General features: G+C 38.4%; 1 protein-coding gene across 2 annotated transcripts in view; it reads left to right on the top strand.

The window, feature by feature from the left end:
* The window catches only part of nrip1a (nuclear receptor interacting protein 1a), a 31,383-nt gene extending 8,788 nt beyond the window's left edge, over positions 1-22,595 (top strand). The window contains exons 1-2 of one of the 2 annotated variants that reach the window (XM_059514201.1): positions 5,157-5,180; positions 17,616-22,595. In XM_059514201.1, the coding sequence (XP_059370184.1) occupies positions 17,966-21,187 (3,222 nt within the window). In that variant the 5' untranslated portion in view covers positions 5,157-5,180; positions 17,616-17,965 and the 3' untranslated portion in view covers positions 21,188-22,595. Of the gene's footprint in view, positions 1-5,156; positions 5,181-17,615 lie in introns of those variants that run through there. The other variant, XM_059514200.1, reaches the window with a different exon arrangement.
* The last annotated feature ends 803 nt before the right edge of the window (positions 22,596-23,398 follow it).

The following is a 23,398-nucleotide window of genomic DNA, read 5'->3' as shown; positions in this document are numbered from 1 at the left end:
TTTTTGAAGCAATATGCAATTTTTTATGTGGTTTGACCTCGCTGATTAGGAGGAGATTAGAGCTGACCTGAAAACATTTGAATGGTGTAAATAAGGGCAATGATATAATTGGCACTCGGGTCTGCTCATCCACCATCCGCCCGCTCGGTTCGTGTGGGTGGCGAGGCTAGCAAGGAGAGCTGAAGGTTATAAAACATCCAAGTTGCCTGTAAATGAGATGAAGACTGGAGCAGCACCGGGTTCAGCCATTAAAGATGTTTTATAGCAGCCCTGCATACTCTTTCCCCCCCTGAGGTGCACAAACGTAAACCTATCTATCAAAGGGAATTGACCTGCCTTTGAGTGATCACTTCACAAGACCTGCTGTTGTCATGAAAACATTGGCATGTCATCCATGTGCACAACCCTCACCCCCAGTTTGCGTTTAAAAAAGTGCATACCTCCTTAAGATATGATTGTGATTGCTAAAATTTGGAAACTTTGGGTTGAAAGTTACCTCATTGAAAAGCAATACGATTATAGCGTATAAAACCCAAATTACATTCATTTCGCAAACATTTTGTTGTGGGCTAGCATCCAACAGGCTATTAGCACGCAGAGCTGCCGTATTTCACTTTTGAGTGACATTTATTTCTCTTTAATGCAATCTTCCACAGTGTTCCCAACCATTTCGCCTGTATTCGGGCGGATGCCCTTGTATGCCCTCGGTAACAGCGGATAGCGAAGCTGCCCTCTGAGCTCGTGGAACAAAGCAGAAAATAAAGTTGCTGCCTGCAAAGTGCTGCAGTGGGTGGCTTTAACATTCCCATCCACTTTCAGCTCCCGCCAACCTTGCTGAGCTCTGACATCATCCTGGAACAATGTCAGATCCATGTAGATGAATATAATTAAACAAGCGCTTATCATCCAGCCGGGGAAAGTTTAGTGGCAGGTCAACCATGTTTGCCTCTCTCTCGGCTGAAGGTCGGACGAGGGTTAGACAGGCAGTTTGCAGGCTGGAAGGTATGTGAAAGACACAAAACACAGACTAGGCCAACACAAGAACATTTTCCAGAGCACAAAAAGTCTATTTTTACACTAGCTGGTTATTTACATTGAGCTCTGTCGGGCCAGAATATATTGGAAAATTGAGTAACGATGTCAAATTTACCACAGTATCTACAGTTTCCTCTGAAATTCCACACTTATAAGTATAAAACCAAAATAAATTAAATTGTGATCTCTTATATAGTTGTATAAATATAGTTATATCAATAACTGAAGTCTTTGTGTATTTTAGTGAAGACTTTTAAGAATTATATGGTAAGTCCAATTAATTAATCCTTATGTATTTGCGCTACCGGTCTATTTTAATCATATTAATTACCTGATAACTAATCAAATTAATCAATATATGTTCATATAAAACACAATGTAATTCAGTATCATTATTTTGGCAGTGAAAGGACTGAATAGATATTTTATAAAGTGTTAGAAGTCAATATATTGTTTGTTCTATTTCCATATCAGTGAACATTAACCAACCACTGGCTGAAAGTTCACAGTAATGTTTTGCAATTGATTTTGTTGTTCTGCTCATGGTAGACATGTTTATAATATTCTGTCTGCTGTGTTTTAAAATAGATGGCCTACGTAAAGCACCGTCTTTGGTTGTCAGCATCTCATGCCATTTGGGTCAAATTTAAGATGTTGTTTTGAAGTTTAAAGTAGTTAAAAAAAAAATATATATTATCTTGCGTTACTTTCTATGGCACTTCATGCAGCTATTTTTGAATGCAAGAACATGTGACCTGAGAAGTTCAGAAGCTTTTAATCACATTATTTTTTTACAGTTTCAAATCCTCAGCCATACTGTTTACACTGTATTTTAATGTGAATTAAAAAAGACTGCATTAACATTTAGGTGATTATTGATGTTGATGAGATGAAAACAACAAGCACCATTTGCTACCTAACAAGTGAGTAAACATGTGGCTCCAAAATGAGGCAACCTGTCACAGCCAAAGCCACGGTGTTAGGTCTCGGCTTTGAATTCTAGCGAGTTCCAGCGAAACCATTTGCTTAAGATAGCATGAGGCACAATATGTTACTTAATAAGGCAAGGGATTTTTAGAGTCCTCCGCCATTAGCCACTGAAATAATCTCCTCCCTGAATGGGAAGAGGCAGCAGTGAAGGGAGTAAAAACGAATGCGCTGCATAGCCTTTGGATAGGAACAGTATTTAATTAAGATCAGCCTGTCTCACATACATGCTGGCTGATAAGGGCTCCAAAGCACATCTGGCAATATGAGAGCTTGATCTCTCTTCGCTGGGGTTAATGAAGGTGGTCTCTGCTGAGTTATGTGATAAAACTCAGCTGAACTTTTCTTTTGTTCGGTCAAAAAAAGTGGAAGACTATATGTGACCTATTTTCTCCAGCACAAAGCAAAGAGTCCCAGTGAAATAAGTTTAAAGGCCTTGGAATGGAATTTGGAAACTTGTGGAATAGAATTACATTGATCTTAAAGGATATTACAAATATAAAAATATGACATTGATTCAGTAAATTTTTAGGAAATATTTATTATTATTTTTATTTTATTATGACTTTAATACCCTTTTTATGACCAAAGGTTTCCTAAAGAGCAGATATGAGAATGTTAAGACAGATGTTTTAATACATTTACAGTATGTGTCTTAGACTCAAACTTTGGCAACAGAAAAATCTTAATTTTTATTTTTACATTTTTAAATGCTATTTACATTTTTTTGCCTATTCGCTTGTTGTCTGACGTCATGTAGCAGCGCTTCCGTGTCCAAACGCTCTATCAGTTACCACGAGAAAAGAACAAAAGGTGCTAATATAAATTCACAATGTGATAGAATACTAGCGAAAAAGTTATAATCTTAACCTTTAACTCCATACAGAAGTCCCAGATAGCCAGACAATGAAAATATAAATATAAAAAAAATATATATTTGTGTTTGGGACGCTGTGAGCACGGAGACTGTAGTGTATACCGTAAGATTGAAAGTGTTTAGCTTAAATTATTAATATGAATAAACAGTGCTCATAAACGGCTGCTGAGGTCGTATTCTCAAGTGAAGCGAGTTGAGGCTTGGACCCGGAAACAGCGCTTCTTACGTCATCACTTAACAATAGAGAAAATATACAACATAAAAATGTATATGTAAAGGTATATGACAATGTAAAAAATATTCAATACATATTCCATATGTTTACATACATTTTAAGCTTTGTTACCCAGCTTTTTAGGCTGCCTCTTATGTTCTGTGATGTTGCCCTTAGTATTAAAGGGGAAGACAGACTAACTAATCAGCTTTTCCATTTTGTCCGTGAACATAACCTCTGATCTCAGGGGCACCAAGTCTTAGTTCCTTATCAGGACCCCTGGCAGTCGTTCAGCCCATTGCCACATGACAAATAGATACCACTATGCTCAAATATCCCTGCAGTGTATTCCTGTTAAGAACAAGGATTCTCATCTACATGTTCGCTAGTTTCAACATTTACAAGCTCTGTTTTTTACTTCTTGTCACGGTATGTATTTTGAGTGTTGTGAAAGGCATATGTGTCCTAGCATTCCAGTGGCTTGTGTAAACTTAGCTCCGCAGGCCAACCTGCATGCATAGTATTTTCAGATAAGATATCTGGCAACATGTTTTCATCCATACCAGGCTAGGATGATGAACAACGCTAAATTCCGTCCCCTCCTGATCACCCTCCTGAGGTTAAACTAAAAACCGCTCTATGCAGGCTGAAGCACACCCAAGTGCATGACAAGAACAGCTGGGTACCAGCACGGCCACGACTGGCAGGGTGTAGGGTTTCATCTGCCGAGGGGGTCAATTCTGCTTCCTCGGAAGAGGGCCCGGGCCTCTGAGAATCTGTCATCGTTCACGTTGTAAAAGCTCTGCATGTATCTGTTTTTGACCTCCCAGAAAAAGGCATCTATCTTGAGTGAGCATCTACGAAGTGTTAATGCAATAGCTTTCAGAGTAGTTCATACCATTCTTTGAGGTGGCAGGGTAGAATTATTAAAATGGTGTACATTTAATTAGAAAAAAATTAATTAAAAAGGGAAATTTCTTAGCTGAAATTAAGAATTATGGGCGTATTAAAAATATAATAATAAATATAAATATTATATAATATATACATATTTTAATCAATTATTCTTAACAATTGAATTTAACTTTTTAATTGTCAGTTTAAAGTAATTCCTTTAAATGCAATTAGTGTTTTGATGTGCTTTACTTTCCTTCCCAAAACCAAAAATAAAACTGGCCAAAAATGCCTCCCTTAATCTCTGTTATAGATGGCAATCAAATTAGGTGTAATTACATAAAATGGTTTACATTAAAAATATACAATATTGTATCAATATTTTGTCCTTTTTTGTTTAGTTTTTTTTTACCATTTTTGGCCAAAACCTTGTAGCAGAAATGGATGCTCCTCAACATTTCCGCACCTCCTTTATGTAATTGGGTGGCATGGCATGCATGTCCCTGTTATGGATGGCATTCGAAGCGGAGGAACACTACATCAGTGTGCGTAAGCTATCTGACCTCCTTTTAAGCTCCCTTATATTTCGATTCCCTCCCATGTGTCATCTCTTAGACGATGCACTGCCTTCATATTGCAAATCGTATCTTTGGCTAGACAAGCAGATAATTCTGCGATTCCTCTGTGGTGTGAGGTTAGAGGTACACGGGCTCTATGAAATTTTTCATCACAGGGACTGATAGCACAGGCGGCCGTTAGAGAAAGCCAGGATATTTGAGATATCTATCAGGGTACCATGAAGGTTTTTATTTTTTGTCTTGCAGATGCAGTTCAAGGACGCCTGCAGGCAGCACGACCCTCGCTGTGCTTCTGACGTGACTCAAGGTCATGCACACTCGCCCTCTGACATTCTCTCAGTACAGACAGTGTGTGAGAGAGAGAGAGATAGAGAGAGAGAGAGCGAGAGGGAGGAAGAGTGTGTGTTACTGAGAGAGCGAGTGGGGGAAGGGAGAGTGAGGGTTGCAGTAAAAGTCATCTTCCCCTGTGTGCTCTGAGTAAACAGTTCACTTTGCTCTGTGTGAGCGCAGCCAGGGCCTCATTTGCTCAGCCGCTTTTACTCATCTCTCCCATTTGCCGACAACTTGAGACATGCTGTTCTCTGGCTGCCTCTCGGTAGGACCGTTTGTCACATCAGGGGGTTTTATTTGACTTAAGTATGAGTTATCTCAAACTCGGCACCGAAATTAATGCACCTTTAAATTCTGTGCTGTTTCAAGCCTTTATAGTTCTTTTATGTGATCAGTGCTGAGCACTCAGGATATTGAGAATACATACACTTACATTCTCTGCTAAACGAGTGCTATTGTGTTGTACATACAATACCACAGATGATATATTGATATTTTACCCAAAATAGAGATGGGCAATTTTTCTCGTAGTAAAGATTTGTATTAATTAGCATGTTCACTACATGTTTTTCTTAAAGGGATGGTTCACCCAAACATTCTGTTAGTAATTAATCACCCTCATGTCAGTTCAAACTCACAAGACCTTTGTTCATCTTCGGAACACAAATTAAGATATTTTTTTATGAAATCTGAGAGGTTTCTCACCCTGCATAGACACCAACACAACTGACAAGTTCAAGGCCCAGAAAGGTAGTAAAGACATTGTTAAAATAGTCCATGTACGTCAGTGGTTCAACCCTAATGTTATAAAGTTATGAGAATACTTTTTGTGCACGAAAAAATTGTAGCCGTTCACGTAAAACATTCAAATACAAACATTTAATTAGCACAGCTGTTTTCAATGTTGAGAATAAGAAATGTTCCATGAGCAGCAAATCAGCATATTAGAATGATTTCTAAATCACCATGTGACACTGAAGATTGCTGTAGCCGCTCACATTAAACAATGTCTTGAAGAAAAACAAGTGGAAGCTTCTGGCACCCAGCGGAGCTGGCAATGGATTTAATAAATACGGAAATGGTAAATGGTAATCATATCATGGCTAGCACCAACGTAATTGCCTTTCAGAAAATGTGCTAGGATAACTTAGCAATATTTGTCACCTAATTAATATTCATGAAGCAAGCCCAGTGTTTATATTATACTCCCACCACTTTTCAGATCATTTCTACACCCCGATTATTAGCATGATAAAGTAAAGCAGACATTAGCACTTTAAAACTCCTCTCAAGAAGGTTGTGTCCCATTTGTGCTGCCATTGTAAAAAAAAAAAACTAAATAAAATATAAATGCTAATTGATTAGTCAGTTGTTGGATGACTAGTTAGTCACTCTAACCCAAAGCTACCAGCAGAACATGGATTGGTGGCAGACATGAGCAAGGCCATGCTATCTTTTGAAAGTGTTTCTGCTACTGTTTGACGCTCATTAATAAATAACATACCAGAAAATAGGACAAGAGGATAGAGGGTGAGAGAACAACTGTGTAAACATTGCTTTTAAATAGACAGCCTGTCAAAGGTTTGCTGACTCGTTTAGCTTTGCGTCTTGCACTGTTATCACCCCCCCCCCCCCCATTAAGTTTTTAATCCAACTTCATTTCTGCTAATTAGCCACTGTAGAACTGACAGGCTTCGCCATGTCCATCCGTCTGTGTCAGGACAGCGATTGCCTCTCCTGAGTTGTTCATTACTTTTGTCTTTTTCAAGTCCTTCAAAAGTGCTTATTATTATTTAAGTCAAACCGATGGAAAGTGTACTGTCAGCTCTTTTGGGAGTGGGCCGTAGTACAGAGCGCAGGCCAGGAACACAGGAGGGACAGTTGGAGGTACATAAAAAGCCCATGTGCTGTGGAGGCCTACCGCTAGCTGCTCTGTGGGTAGCCGCTGCACTTTTTAGATGCTGGGATACCATGACGATCAGAAAAAGAAAGGCTTTATGTTGGTACTTTTGTACTTTGATATACAGTATACTGTATGAACAAATTCATATACCATTTCTATAGTACTCCAAAGCACCAAAGAATACCAGGGTGTAGTGTTGGGTAGCTACTTTGAAATTGCAATTACAGTCAAGTTGCTCTTAAATTAGTTCGTTATCACAAGCTAATAAGTAAAAGTAGCTAAACTATATACATTATAATTTTTTGTTTAAATATTTAATATTAAATAAAAGAAAACATATGACTACCATTCACAATTTGAGGATTGTAAGAAATTAATAAATTTGTTCAGCTAAATTGATAAAATTTACATGAAATTTATTAAGTTATAATGAAAAAAAAACCTTTAGTGTCTATTTCAAATAAATGCTGTTCTTTTGACCTTTCTATTCATCAATGTCCAAAATAATACATAATAATTTGCACACAAATACACAGATATTAATCAGCACAACTGTTTTCAACATTGCTAATAATAATTAAAAAATAATAAAAAAATGTAAAAGAAATCTGCACATTATTGAAGACTGAAGTAATGACTGCTGAATATTACTCTTTGCCATCACTGGAATAAATTTCTTTTTAAAACGTTTACCATAATATATATGTGTTTCGCTTGCACTGACATTGTAATATTTTGGCGATGTACACAAATGTATTACTGTTTGATATTATTGCATGTGGAATGTCTTGAAGAAAGCTAGCAGGAAGTTTTTTAAATTTAGCAGATGGTTGGTAGTGTATTATTCATGGCACCTACGTGACACAAAAAGGGAAGAAACCTGCTTATATAAGTTGTCAACACATCTACAGTACATCAAGTTTTACTGCAGTGTCAACTTGTAGTCCTCACAGAATTCCCTATAACAAGACCTATATTTGATACACCCCTGGATCTCTGGAAATGTGACTTAAATCTCATGAAATATGGACATGCCTGTAGGGATCAACTTCCCATTTAGTAGTATATAACATGGTTTATTGACACGCTTTTTCAATGAAACTTACAGTTTTAAATAAACTGCTTAGATCAGAAATACTACAGCAGTGGTACTACATTGTTTCACTGTACTGGTTACATAATGAATTGAATCTTTTTGAGGCTTTGCAATAAAGCTGCAGTTTTGGTCTTATAAGGAGTTGCCTTGTGTACCTTGTCTTAAGTTAACAGTTGTCTTTGTCCGGTCACATCCTTGAAAACTCTCTGCCCCTTCCTCTAGACTCATGCATTTGGCTCTGATGACTGCAGAGACTTTACTGTGTTAATAACTTCTCTCTCATCTAGGGAAAAGGCAGGGGACCCAGGCACTGTCTTACTTTTAATGTGCTGGCTTTTCTTCAATCATTTAATTAAGAAAAGGAGCGATTATTCAGCCTCGAGTCAGCTCCTTCTCCCTTCCAGCGCCTCATTCATCTCTGATTAAACTTGTAGCATTCGGTAACTGTACTTTCCTGCTCTTTCTGGGGCATGTGAAACAGGAGGAGATTGTGACAGTAGAGAAAAGAGGAACATTGAGGTCTGTGAGCTAGTTGCAGGATAAGAAAAAGGTCCCTTTTGGTCTCTTCAACTTGATAAAGACAGTGCTTGCAGCTGAGTTATCTCTTTTTGCGTTTAAGTTTGGGTTATCTCTTTTTCGGTAGCATAACCTGTCTGAGGGTTTCGCTGCATAGTTTTACCCCCCTAATTAAGTGCTGACCCCTCATGGGAATTCACTATAAAAGGTTGGGGTCTTTTCAGTAATTACAGTAATCAAAATAATTCACAATTTTATGTACAAGGTTGCATTTATTTTCACCTATTGCAGAATAATCTGTAAAATATACGGTAAAAAAACGGGCAGCTGTGGTTACCATAACTTTACCAAAGTAACATTTTAGTTTATTTCTGCATTTTTCACCTTAATTTTGATATGACATTACAGTAGTGACAGTAAGCAAAGTGGGAAAGAGAGAGGGGGGAGGGATTGGGAAAGGCCCACAAACCAGGATTTGAACTCGAACCTGAGCACAAAGGGGCTATATGTTGGCGCACTGCCCACAAGGATAATGGCGCCAACAATCTTTTGAGATTTTACTGATTTAATGTAAATTTACATTTACATACTTTAAAATCATTAACCAATATTTTTTTATATTCCAACTTATGGAAGTACTGAAACCTGTTTTGATAAGAAAAAACTTATTGTTAACCAATTAATAGGTTTTTACTGTAGAATTTTGCAGTATTTTACTGTTAAATTCACGCTTATTTATATGTTTTTCAATTGTCTGGAATTATTTTTTATTCATTTTTTGGCTATGTTATGAAATGTAGAATTTACCTATAACCTTAAGTTGACAGAAAATATTTTGAAATGGCATTTAAACTTGAACACTGTTAATTTTTTAAGGTTGAGCTTAAATGGTTGTGTCGAATATCCACTTGGCTAGAGTTTGAATGGGGATGACGCTTTGATTGACAGTTTGTCTTCATTGTCTAGATGTCTAGCAGTACCTCTTTGCACTACGGCAAAATGCATTGCAGTTTCATTAACAGAGAGGGACGCAAATGCACAAATGCAATAGATAAATAGGGATGCGTCTCCAGCTCAGCACTATTAACAACTGAAGTGCTATAATTTGAGTCAAGTTACTCATCTGAATGTGACGGCGGTTGTAAACATAGACCCCACTAGAGGAATTCCACTAGGAGACAAAGCAAGGGTTAGAGTGCCTCGTTCCCCTCTCCCTCTGCTCTAGGGTGGAAATGGTTAACATATCACTGTAATTGGCACCCGCAGCTGCTTGTCCTCTCCACAAAACAGGAGGGGATGATTTTTCCCCCAGCCTCCCCCTCTCGTTCTCCCTCTCCTCTCTCACTCTCTTTCTGCAGCCTCTGCTTTGTGTGACAGCTGCCTAATTGGGCATTCTCCCCTCGTAGTGAGGCTGCCTCCTCTGGCCTCGACTGCTGACGAATGGCAGCGGATTACAGATGAGGACACGATGACCCGTTCGACCTTCCCGCAGCAGGGGGAGCAGAGGGAGGGGCCTGACGGGCCAGGCCCGGGCCCAGAGCCTCAGGTCACTGGAGGATGAGGTCGTGAGAAGGTGGAGGATCTGCCAGGTGGCCAATGACAGAGTGTCACATGACAGTAGCTTGATGTCAGTGTGTCAAGGGTAGACTGGTGGCACAGCATCCTCAAAAACACTTGCACGGATACGCGGTAGCTTTTGCTTTAATCCCCAGCTTTCAAACCGATCGAAAACATCAGAAGGAGAGGCAGTGATATTTTTTTTTTTCATTTTTTTGCTCTCATTTAAATGTGATTTCTCTTCTGCTGGAATTGTAATGATGCTCATTATGCTCATAATGGTCTCCTGGGTTGGGTATATAATTATATACAGCAGACAGATATATTAAATAGATTTTTAATATTTCTAATACTTAAACATTCTAATTCTGTTATAGATTAAAATTGATTGAATTTGTGCCTGTTACATATGTATGTTGGCATTAGTTATTTAGCATTTAAAGTTAAGAGTGACAGTCCTTCTTTAGTTAAACTACTAGTAAGCCAATTGTAGTAAAAAAACAAAATTGTGGTAGTAGACCCATTTAACAAAGCATCCAGACCCTCTTGACACAGCAACATTAGTTCAACCAATTGTTTTCCATATATATAGTTCCAGATATAATTTCTAAACACTTAGGGACAAAAATAAATTACATAAAATATGATTGGGGTTATTTTAATATTGTTTCTATACCATTATAGTATTTATTAATATTTAGAATTTGCTTAGTTTAATTGTTCATTTTAATTTTAGTTAAGTTTTACAAAAAAAATTGTATATGCGCTTAAGTTTAGGTATTGATCTTATACTTAATTTAAATTACCAAAAATTATTTTTAATATTTTTGTTTTAGTCAACAATATCAACACTGGATTATGGGTACAATATAATATATCAGTGACCATATCTTCTAATGTTAGCATTTTTTTCCTTTGGCAAATTTTTGAAGCAGATAAAACAATGTCATACAAAAACAGGCAGAATGTTCTAGATTATAAACTTTTTAAAAAAATCTTGTTTCTATTGTTTATTGACTTATTTTTCTGTATTGCCTACACATTGCTGACGCAACTGATTTTATTCTGTGCACTTTGCCCAAGCAAAACTCTTAAAAAATGATATTTATTTCCCAAAGTAAAAATAGTTGCTAGTGCATATAAATACCAAAACAGCAGCTTGTATTTAAAGATGCTAGGCTAATATTTTTCTTAATGCCAGCACCTTCAGAATTTCTCAGCATATGTGCAGCAAACTAATGATCCAAATGAGCCCTTTTTTCTCCAGATCATTTACTGCACACATTGGAAAGCCATTGGTTAGACTTTCTCCGTTAATAAAGAGGAGAAAAAAAAAAAGAAGAAATTCTATCTCTAACCGCTACAAGGCAAGTTCAAGCCGTAAAGGTCTTGTCTGCTGAAGCATTTCAGCTTGGCTTAGCTTTCATAGATGACTGTAGTAGTCATGAAGCCATGACCAGTCTCTGCTCCACTTCACCCACACACACACACGCTCTTGCACTATAAAAGCAAGCATGCGGCGACAGGGCAGAGCATCTTCTAAGACACAAAACGCATGCTGTCAGAATGGCTGGCGGAGCCTTGTTCCCTGTCACGCTGCCAGGATGCAATATCACTCAGCTGAGGTAGAAAGCCGTCAGTTGTAAAATATGATGAATTATCCCTATTCGGCAGAGAGTGGGCCGTCTGTGGGCGTGTGCCTCTCTGTGTGTATACGCAAAAGTACGTGAGGGTATATAAAGAGAGGCTACGCCTGTGTATGTGTTTGAGTCTGTTTTGTGTGACTGAGCACTGACAGTGTAGTTGCGGCACACATAAGAGTGTGTGGGCGAGGAAAAGAGTGAGAGAGACCAGCCACGGGGTTACAACAGGTTTAATGGAGACCTTGTTGTGCATGCACTTAGCTACTTTCAGAGTTGAGTTGCAAAGTGCAAGCGTCTAATCCCCCACCCGTGTGCTCACAGACTTGATTAGTGGCCTTGGTTATCTGCCTAGAGGACAAGATGACGTCCCCCTCCTTCACTGGTCAGGGCTAGGGTACTGAGGGTTGTCAACCCCAAAGAAAGAAGAAGAGAGAGACAGAAGGAGAGAGAAGAGAGGGGCAGGATGTTGTTGAGGTGTATTAGTATTCAGACAGAGCCTTACAGCCTGCAGAGCAAATTGATTACTACACTGTACCTGCTCTTGGTGTCACAGCTCCATAAGAAGGCAAGATTGTATATTGTATATCAGTTTGGGCATGGAAGAAATATCTCCTCCACATTGCTGGGACCATTGTGAATTTGAGCTTTCTGAAGTTGTGAATGAGTCTGATTACTGTCTGATTTGTGTGAATGGTTTGACATGTTTCGGCAGGTTTAGGTTGTTGAAATGTAACTTGATGCATTCAGTGTTTTTTCCCTTATGTAAAATGTTTAACATAAAGAAATAAGCAGTTTTAAGAGTTCTGCAGAGAATACGTATTTCTGAAGGCCAACCTAAAAGTTGAAAACACTGGTTCCATTGAACAATTGGATTTTAATTTTGACTTTTGGATTATTGCAGAAAATAAGATATGTGACCAACAAAGGTTTGAGATGGTTACTCAACTTGTTCATCAAGATAATCTTCTGACCACAAAATTTAGAAGCCAAAATACAGTCGCTGGAAGTAAAAAGTAAAAGTTAGCAAACAAACTACACCACGGTCGCATGACTTTAACATCATCCCCATTAAGCCTCTGACAACTCTTTAAATATTTATGTAAAATCCAATACAAGTTGTAAAGGTTTAGTTATTCTGGAAGGGTTTTTTTATTTTATTTTTTTTTAATTTTTTTTTACCCTTAAGTTTTCATTCAGTAAATCATGAACATCTAGAAAAGTCATGGGGCATTTGAATATTGTTGTGGACAATGGGGGTCCATGGAGTCAAATGGCTGAGATCCACTGGCCTAGGCTTATTGTGCGTGACATGTACCATGTATTGCCAGTAACTTATAATGATCTCACATCCTGGAAAAAGTGGAAGCTTTTTTGGATGAGGATGTTGCTGAGTTATCTCTAAAGACTCAAGCAAATGACGCAAGGGTCATGACGCACATGCTGACCCTTCATTTGACCCTGCAGTGTATGTTGCAGTGTATGTTTATTTGTTTTATGAATAAAAAAAAGTGGTCATTGCTTCTCCCTCAATTTGGACTGTCAGACCAATGGTATATTGCAGTTCAGTCTGTGACTTCTGTTTATTTTGTCATGCACTTTTTGTGTTTGGTTTTGCAAGTACAGTTGCACTTTGCATTACTGCCAGTCGATATGCTATACTTGGTCAGAGCTGTTTACATAATGACTTGCATAAACTATGATCCTGATAAACTTGATCTCTTGAGTTAGGGTGAAGGGTGACTTTTTTAAAGAGCCATGGGCTCTCGTTGTATAACTATTAATTTCTAGCAGCCACTTTCTCACAGAAAGGCTTCTAATACAAATTCTCTATGTGGAGCCTAAAAAAGGTAACAGCACTTTTATTCTGAAGGTTGTGTCCAAGTTCACAAAGCCAAAAACTTCCACTCAAATACTTAAAGTGGTAAAATACTGTTGGTATTTTCATGATCAGTTTTTTTTTTTTTTGGCACGGGCTGATTTCCATGCTCACGTTCCCCAAGTCATTTCCAATCCCGGAAACTCCAGGATTGGAGTCATTTACCATTTACCACAGTCAATTAAGAGTACAAATATTTAGTTTGTCCCCATTTCCTGGTTGTGGGCAGTAATTAAATTATTTTCCTTGACGAGCTTTAGCACACTCAGTATCACTTGTTTTTTAGCTGAACCGACAAAGATACATGTTATTCTGTAGCTGAAGATGAACCAGCTTGGTCTTTTCAAAGTGTTCCTGTTAACATTACGCTGCCATCATAAATCTACAAGTCTAAGGTCAAGACTATTACTTGTGGCAAGATCCTGGAATTATGTTTGGAGTCTTGTGACAGTAAACGCAGGGGGCCCCAATATATATTTCTGCCATCCGCTTGGGAAAGGGTTCCTTTCTTCTTGGCTAAAACACTGTGGTATCACCCCATGCTTGCCCATGTGAAAGGGTAACTCATCTTAGGGTCATTGTAATGTAGGTCAGACTCATGCTTTTACTAAGAGTTAGAGATTGCACTTGGCAAAGCTCGAACTAAAGGGGTGTGCCCCAGCTGGGAAATGTCAATGCGTGATGCCCATAATGCTTGTTTGGAAGTAGGTCACAGTGACCTAGTTTGAATGGTGCATGGCCCTAATTGACTGAGTCACCCAATGCTATCTTAGGAATGTGTTGTTGTAGTTCCATAGGCTTTTATGCCTACGTGTGCAACCAAAGGATAACAACAACTTAGCAGTTGCAGTGCCACAACTATGTCCAAAATTCTTTTTTTATTTTATTTTGAGAGATAGATGGCGTGTATGAACGCACATTGCAAGGGCAGCTTTGTCGCTTTTTATTAGTACCTAATGCTTTGTATGGACGCCAGCTGTTGCATCAACTCAAACGGCCCCCGCGGAGTGAGTGACCTTGACTTCAAACAGGGCATGCAGCAGGTTTTGCTCCTTTTGCCTCATCATGCATTTTAAATAGCCTAAATGGATTACAGTTTCTGGACGGTGGATGTAATTTATGATCTGGTATTTTTTTGGGGGGGTCAATTAATCTTCCACCCTTGAAGTTGAGAAATGAGGGGTCCAGTCCAGATATCAGATCCTCTCCATTTATATCAAGCCAGTCATTTTACAGGGTTTTTTTATTTCTCAGGTAACTCATTCAGGAGCTTCATTGCCCTGCACTGATGGAGATAATATTGTGACGAAAAACCCTGAAAGTCAACAGACTCATATATAACAGTTTTTTTTTGTCAAAGATAAGCTACTACAATCACTTCTTACACAATTATTCTGAAGCTCATAGCTGTAAGAAAACCATAGCTTTTTCATATTTGCAAAGCTTTGATTTGAAAATTTTTACCGAATACATTATTAAAACAGCTGATTTCTATAAAGATTTTTTTTCTAACAAGATACTGAATATCTCTTAGGAGATTAGATAAGTGTGTTAAAGTAATTATTTATCTGTTTAACAGGGTGAAGGTGTTGTCAGTATAGTGTTTCCTCTTTTTATTGGATTAGGACAACAAGCTACAGTGGCCTATTGACAGGAGTATAGGATGAAGTGTTGTTGTTGTCCCAAATCAATTACCTTCTCCCACTATCTGACATATTAGATATTAGATGGAATGCTATGTCAGAAAAAAACTTAAATTTTTATAGTCAGATTCATCTTCCAAACTATTTTCATGAAATTCCCCAACTATTTAATTGATAAATATAATTATACTATATCATTATCATAACTTCCATACAGTACATTGGAGATGAAGAAATATACTTACATTTAATAGGGTTAGGCAATAGCATGCATTTTATTTTATTTTGCAGTTCCATTATTCAATGATGAACTGCCTTTTTTGACACTATTTTCCTATTTAATGCTGTTCAGTTGCTTTGTTACAGTCTGTATTGTTAAAAGCGCTATATAAATAAAGGTGACTTGACTTGACATTAATGTTTAGAAGCCTGTTCTATAATGATTTGTCTTTAGAGATAATATCCAGATTAGAGCTATTTTGTTTGTATAGTGGCATAGGAGTATCTCAGGCCTGTCACTCTCAAACCCCTGTGACCGATATTATGATAAGGTCATCCCGTACTGTCCACCCCCTGTCAGCACCAGCAAAGTAGAACAACCAGAGGTGCCAATTATGAGCAGAACAAATCAACCATAGCCATTGACCTTCACTTTGACCATAGAGCACTGACAAGGTCAGCCTTGTGTGTATTCCATGATTAAGTACTTACAATTCCATCTCATTATGTTTAGGTTTTCCTATGAAGTGCAGACATTGTTGTGACATTGGTAGTGCTGTACCAAGAGGCTCGAGTTGTGTTTTGAGTATAGTGTTTTCAGCAGGTTTGTACATATACACAATAGCCACGTTTCCACTGTTGGGCCAAAAGCGGGCATGCTAGTGCGTGCCAGAGCCAGTCGCGTTTCCACTGTCACTTCCAGTGCTTGATTGTGCCTCGTCTGTAATTCCTTGGATTCCTTCCTTGTTCAGGAGCTTTTATAAAAATATAGAAATTATATTTTTTTCAAAATGTGATGTTTATAGGCTACTGTGACTACAAATAAACAGAAACAGACTCGACTGAATTAGCAGGCTATGTTCATAACGCTTTATTTATGTATGACTAATTTTCAATCCTGATAAATTAATTCATTATGATCAATGTATCACTTATTATAGTAAAACATTAATGCTTTTGGAACACATGGCCACTTTTATCATGTTTGTGACTTATTTCTTATTAGTTTTCTGATAACTTCTCTTTGTTGGTAAAATATTGGGGTTGCATGACGCTGTTCCTGAGAGGCATGTAAAGGGCGGTGAAGTGCAGTGGAGTTTCTGGCCCGACGGTGGAAACACAGTGCTATTTTGGCCTCGGTGCTACAGGTCCGAGGCTATTAGCCCCGCCCAGCCCATTTAAAGCACTGACTTGCACTGGCCCGACAGTGGAAAAGCGGTTAATAAATGTGTCAGACTGCAGAGCCAGTGGCACTGTGTGATCCAGAGGTGGTATATTTTGAGATAATGTAGTGAGAGCAACTACGGTAACATAGAAGTAAAGGACTAGCCTGCATCATGTGGGCGTTCATTCTCCAGGCACTGACTGCAGAGAGCGTGAAAGAGAGAAACCTATGTCTGTCAAACCAGCCAGCAACTTCTAGGCTGAGTAAATGTTTGTCAGAAATTGTCAGAAATGAACTTTTTGCACCCTGAAGAAATATATCAATTCACATATAACATACTAGATTTAATATTAAATTGATCAAATGTAAGATAACATAAAAATAAAAATTGTTTAATAATAACTGGGCCATTTTCGTCACTTTTGCCCCATTTTTGCTCTGAGGCCTGTTCAATTTCAGAGATAATTAAGGAAAAACATTCCAAATACCAGTTAGCTTTCTATTGCTGTCTTACAAATAATTGAGTTCTCGACTGACAGTTTTGTGGGTCTAACTTGGCAAGAGTTCTGTCAAAACATTTAATCCTCTTCAGTATACTGTGCTTTATTTTTTTACCTAATATCCGTCAAATCAATCAAGTAGTCTTTAAAGCCCTGTGTATTAAGTTTTAATGAGATTCAGCAAGCTAATTCCTACTGATTAAGAGTCCGGAGAAGAGAAGAAAAACCTTAGGAAGATGGTTATTGCAATGATGTTACAGAAAAAGTCCTAATTGAATCCTTTTCAGTATACGAGTGGCATCCATCTTTAGGTCATAACTTTTGCCACTTATTGGCCTTGCTTGCTAACACATCATTTCCATTTATCATCATAAATAACCTGATGTTTAGTCTTTAAAAATTCAAGGATCATAGGCAGAAACACTTTTTGATCATGTTTATAATGTCTTTTGCCCCTAAAATTGATAAACATAGTAAATGTTAAACTACATGTTAAAGATTAGGTGAATTTTCTTTGTTGAATACAGTTATGTGTGGTATGCAATATCTAGCTAATAATTCACGTTTCTTTCTCATGTGCAGGACCATCACCAGCTGACCTTGTGGACAGAATTACTGTATGTAAGCAGTGATTTCACTCACAATCCTGGAGCTTTAAAATACAAATCCAGCGCTATGGAATCCCACAGGACTTGACTGCATTACGAACCTGTACTTATCTTAACAATGGCAAACATGATTTCATACTACATTCATGCTTAGCTTTTGCTTCCTTTATGGGGGAATGGCTTGTGAATCTTCATCATACCTTTCTTTTACCTAAAAAAACAAGGTTTGGAAGCTAAAAACATTAAAGTCTCTTGGCAGAACGTAACAGAGCGATTTTCCTTCTATTGTGGTGGCCAGCCATACAAGGGACTATAGTATTGAACATGACTCATGGGGAAGAGCCTGGCCCTGAAACACACCAGGATTCTGCTGTATTAACATATCTGGAAGGCTTACTAATGCATCAGGTAGCAGGAGGACAGGGTGCGGAGGCAACACAGAGTGGAAGCCAAGAGCAGAGGAATAAGGATGGGACAGGGCATGCACAGCCTAGTCATGGCACTCGACAGGTGCAGAACCGAACAAATTACCACTGTGGAGCCTCACAGCACCTCAGAAAGGCTCGTCTCCTCAACTCAGAGGCCTGGACGGAGGCTGAGACTCAACGGAGGTCAGCACCCTCTGTTGCACTCAATGGGCAAAGTGAAAACCACCACAGTGGCCAGACCGGTACCTCCCAGGATAAAGGAGAGAGTACACTTCTAGCTAGTTTGCTACAGTCTTTCAGTTCTCGACTTCAAAACGTGACCCTGCCACAGCAGATTATCCAAGGCTTGATGCCACCGGATGCCCCCTGCCAGATAAGCAAGCCTGTACAAGAAGAAAGGGCAGATGTACCTTGCCACAGACCAGCCTCAAGCCACCTCAAAGGGTTAGTGAGCAAGAGCAAAATGCAGAATCACTGCAACAGTGTGCCTTATCAACGTCGACGTTCTAGCCAGGAAAGTTTTTCAGAATCTCCCAAGGCACTGCAGAGCAGTTCTCCCTCCCCATCTCCTGAGTCTCTATCTTGTACTGAGCGCTTAAAAGCTGTGGCAAGCCTGGTAAATATCAGATCAAGCCCCACTCCATCACCCAAACCAAGTGTGGCCTGTAGTCAGCTGGCTCTGTTGCTCTCCAGTGAGGCCCACCTGCAACAGTACTCTCGAGAACATGCCCTGAAAGCCCAACTCTCTGGACGATCAGCCAGTGAAAGACTATCTGCCATGGCCACACAGCAGACACAAGATAAACAACCTACAACTTCTGGCCAGACTCATGGACTAAGTCTCTTACATACCAAGAATGGAATACCTTCACAAATGTCAACCAGCTCCAGTCGACAAAGTCCAAGCCTGAGCTCAGGGCAAAGAAGGACAATAGGTTCCATGCGCACAGGACAACACTTTAGAGAGCGTCGACCTTTCGAGAAACAAGGCAGACCATCACAGAACTGCAGCAGTCTTCTACTTCAGCTTCTCAACAGTCACAACACCTCACAACGAATTAATGGACAAGGTCACCTGAAAGACGACCTCAGTACCTTTGGCACTCTGGCCTCTCCGCTTTTTTCAGACAGTGAGCACTCAAACCCGGACAGCAGTCTCACAAAAGACAGCAGTGATGCTGAGAGCACTTACTCTAGTTGCTCTCCTATTGACCTTTCTCTGAAGAACAGAAATGTACAAACACCAGTATCTACTTCATCCTCACCTGTACGGGACAGAGTCCCAGAGTCTTTGTTAAACAGGTGGAAGCCTGAGAGTCCACCTGTCAAATTTACCTCAGATCACAGGGAGGTGGACACCTGTTCAGAGATGAAACCTCATCACAAGGTCACTCTGTTACAGTTGCTCTTGGATCACAAAAATAACGAGAGAGTAAACAAAGGTCTGGATAATCCTGATTTGATGCAAGCTGCAATCCCTAAGGTCACTAGTGCATCTACAAGAAGCCAGAGTGTTTTCAGTACAGTTAAGTTTAAGGACATAAGTGACCTTAGCAGACACAGTGGATTGAGTTGTAGAAGTCCAAAACTCTTGCCAACTTTCTCCCAAAGCAGAGACTCAGACAGCAGTGCATCTCCATATACACTTTATGGGTCTCCCCATTCTCAGTCTGCCCCATTGGATCTTTGTAAAGCAAAACAACCTGCAAGTGATGCTAGAGTAAAAGAATCTGCCTTTAGTGCTAGTAAATTGTTACAGGATTTAGCTCATTGTGGAAAACAAAACCCTGACATTTCTCCTCCCATACAGGCACCTTTACCCCCTATCAAACTCATGACCCAAGAGCTGAAAGTTAACCATCCTCCAACTTTACTTGAGAGACTCACTGCACCAATTCAGAGAAATAACACACTGTGGGAAGAGTCCAAAGCAAAATCTTCAGCTGTGCCCGAAGCAACACAGCACGTCTCCGAGATTGAGAATCTGCTTGAAAAGCGCACAGTTCTACAACTTCTTTTGGGCAATGCACCTCAGAAAGAAAAGGTAGGCAGTAAACGAAAACGAGAACATAGCAAAAATAGTTCTGTGGAAAAACCAACACATCAGGCAACTGGCCAACCAAATGGTCCTCCTTTGGATATTACAATTAAAACTGAGTCTGTTGAAGAGGGTCATATGAATGACTATAACAAAATTTCAGTACTGGAGCCTAGAAAAAGCACCAGTTATCATTCTCATGAAAGCATTAAACAAGAACCATTGTCCCCAGAGGCTTCCACCAGAGATGGTCTTCTTTGTCATCTCCTAAAGAAACGACCCAACAAAACCCTTCAGCCAAACAAAGTAGAAAACTTAAACAAGAGTGGTGTCAAAGAAGAATCAGTTGAAACCCAGGGACCAACAATCCCTAAGAAGCGGAAATTTTCAATAGAACTAGAATGTCATAACTCATTGGCTCAGCATACCAGGGATTTGGAACATTCTGGTAGCATTAAAGAAGACTACACTGGTTGTTCTGCCGCCAAAGAACAAGAGACAAGAGAGGTCAGAGATCCATCAAGCCCCCCAGAGGCTGACAGTCCACCAGCTAGGTTTCCACCATATGAGTCTAACGAAAACCGAAGTTTCAATGTTCTAAAGCAGCTGCTTCTTTCAGACAACTGCTTGAAGGAATTGTCTCAACCAAGGGGTACATTCAGTTCACCATCACATACTGTGCTGAATGGGAATACAATCAAGCAATCATGTAATGAAGGTGAATTTAAAAACTTTCACCAGAGCTTGAGTCCCAGCAACCCATCTTCTAAAAAAGCAAGCAGTCACAGGCAAGAAATTCCCCATGTTACACAGCAGGAGCCTGCAAGTTCAAAAATCGATTACAACACCACAAAGGATTTGAAGGGCCCTGCAAAGATAGTTAATGGAGATGATCAAACACACAAGTATGGGTCAGACTCACCTCGGTTTACCAAGACTAATCCTATTTTGTACTATATGCTCCGGAGGAGCAATGCACAACTGGCTAAAGAGGGGGAGGGCTTGGAAGCAGGCTCGGGACAAATACAGATAAAGGCCAAAAACGAGTCATCAGGTGATACTGAGGCCTTTGAGCTATGAAAAAAAATTCACAGAATTACAAATGAACACTTAGTTGTGACTCAACACCGCTAAACGGGTCATTGAAAAAAAAATACTAGTTTTGAGACTATGAACCAGCATCTGTGCTTGAACTAGAAATGTGCTTCTTTTTTATTCTCTCTGCTTCTTATCTACTTTTGTTTTTATTGAGGCATCTCACATTTTTTCACTTGAATTACGTGTCATTTAGTTCACAAAAACACCATGAAACCAAAGTTAATTTGAATATTTATAAGCACTACTTTCTGGTTGATTTCTTTCCTACATTCTAAGCGGCAAAGAAAATAAAAGTTTTCTACAAAAGATCTGTGGCAGATTTGCCCTCATGTATTTGTAACAATATCAGTTCCTACTCCGTTTTCCACACATGGGTAGACTTTTGGCCTCAGGCAGTGAGTTATGATGCACCGATGCACATGATAATCTGTATAAACAGATTGTGCCTCAGCAGTTGTTAGTGAATATTCTTCAATTTATCATGCTGAAATGAAGAAATAACTATATATTGTTACTTTGTCTATGCCAGGAAGGCATTAAATGTCAGTATTTATACTTTCAAATAAATGAAATCGTTTGCTTTTTTAAAAAGATAGACATTTCTCATTGGTTCTGTATTGTTTGGATAAAATAACAGCAGTTAAAGCTGTATATTCATTATTATGTTTGGATAATATGGAATATGAATCCATTAGTATTACAACATGATATCTTGATATGTATGGTATGTGAAGTGTGTATACTTTTATGTTATCAGTTTCCTCTTTAATTTCTCTCTCTCCCATTGAAAACAGTGTTGTGATGTGCTTTATTCTTAATTCTGCATTCTAAGCATTTACCCGTGTCAAGACAGAAATGGATTTTTGCAAGACTCTAGAAGATGATGAATGAAAATCACAAGAGTTAATACAAATGACTGCTTTTTGCTCTTATGTTTTGTATTTGTGTATTTTATGAACAGGTCTTGGTATTAGCATGTCATAAGATGTTTGTTCTATTATGCAAGAGAGTGTTGCATCGACTTGAGACAAATCAGCCCAATCTCAGCTGTCTGTCATGATAATGAACGCATTGATCTAATAAAGGTTGTTTAATAATGTTTGTCGTATTAAGGCCATTCCCACAAAAATATGTTTGCTCATGGGATGTTTTACAGTCTTATGTTTGACATGTTTTTTCATCAATCTTAAAGACTCGTTAAAAACTATATTTATGTACATAGCATAATCTTTATGAAAGACAGCTATTTTGTATGAATGAAAAGCATTTTAGTTTTGAAATTTCTTAAAGAGACTTCAAAGTAAATGCCATGTGAATATGTATTCTAGAGGATGATTTTTGTCCTTCTTTTGCATGTCTCCTGATTAAACTATGATAATCTGTTCTGCAATATCTTGTGTTATGTCAGATATTTAAGAGTACACTGCTGCCTGTTGCATGCAGATGCATGAGAAGGTTCCTATGTATTACTGAACATGGGAAAATTCAAAGTCTTAAGCATATATATATATATATATATATATATATATATATATATATATATATATATATATATATATATATATATATATATATATATATATATATATATATATATATATATATTTTGTCATGGACCCCATAACAAAAAAATGTGATCTGTATGTCATGAGAAATAGACCTCTAGGCAAAATGTTTAAACTTTTGAAACAAATGTGCATATGAAGATATTTATTTTGTTTTTACTCAATTTTTTATTTTTTACAAGGAGAAAACCAAACAGGTTAAACAATCATGTACCGTACTCTACAGTACAAAGATGGATTACACTGACACTTCAAAGACTTCTATTGGTTTTGAAATATTGTTTTGATGCAGGCTAACTGCGATACGTTTGAGTATTACTGTGTATCATTATTTCTAAAAAAATACATTTCATTTGGGTGTTTACTTGCACAGATTTCGAATAAAGTTCTGAAATGCACAATCAGAATAAACCTGTCGTTTATGTCTTGCAATGTTTTTTTCCCCCTTACTATACTGTCCTGATTTATGTTTCCAGTAGCATATGACCTGTGCTTGACCCCTGGCTGCACAAAAAACTGATTTTACATGCAAAAAGGAAGTTAGGAGGAATCCGTTAAGAGTGTGTTTGTTGTACATGGAAACCTTTTCTTTGGCTGACTAAACCTTGCTGTTAAACAAAATTTTATC

This window comes from Carassius carassius, chromosome 28 (genome assembly GCF_963082965.1).
Source record: "Carassius carassius chromosome 28, fCarCar2.1, whole genome shotgun sequence".
Lineage (NCBI taxonomy): Eukaryota > Metazoa > Chordata > Actinopteri > Cypriniformes > Cyprinidae > Carassius > Carassius carassius.
The sequence above is the reverse complement of the archived record's forward strand: the minus strand, read 5'-3'. Positions and strand labels throughout refer to the sequence as shown.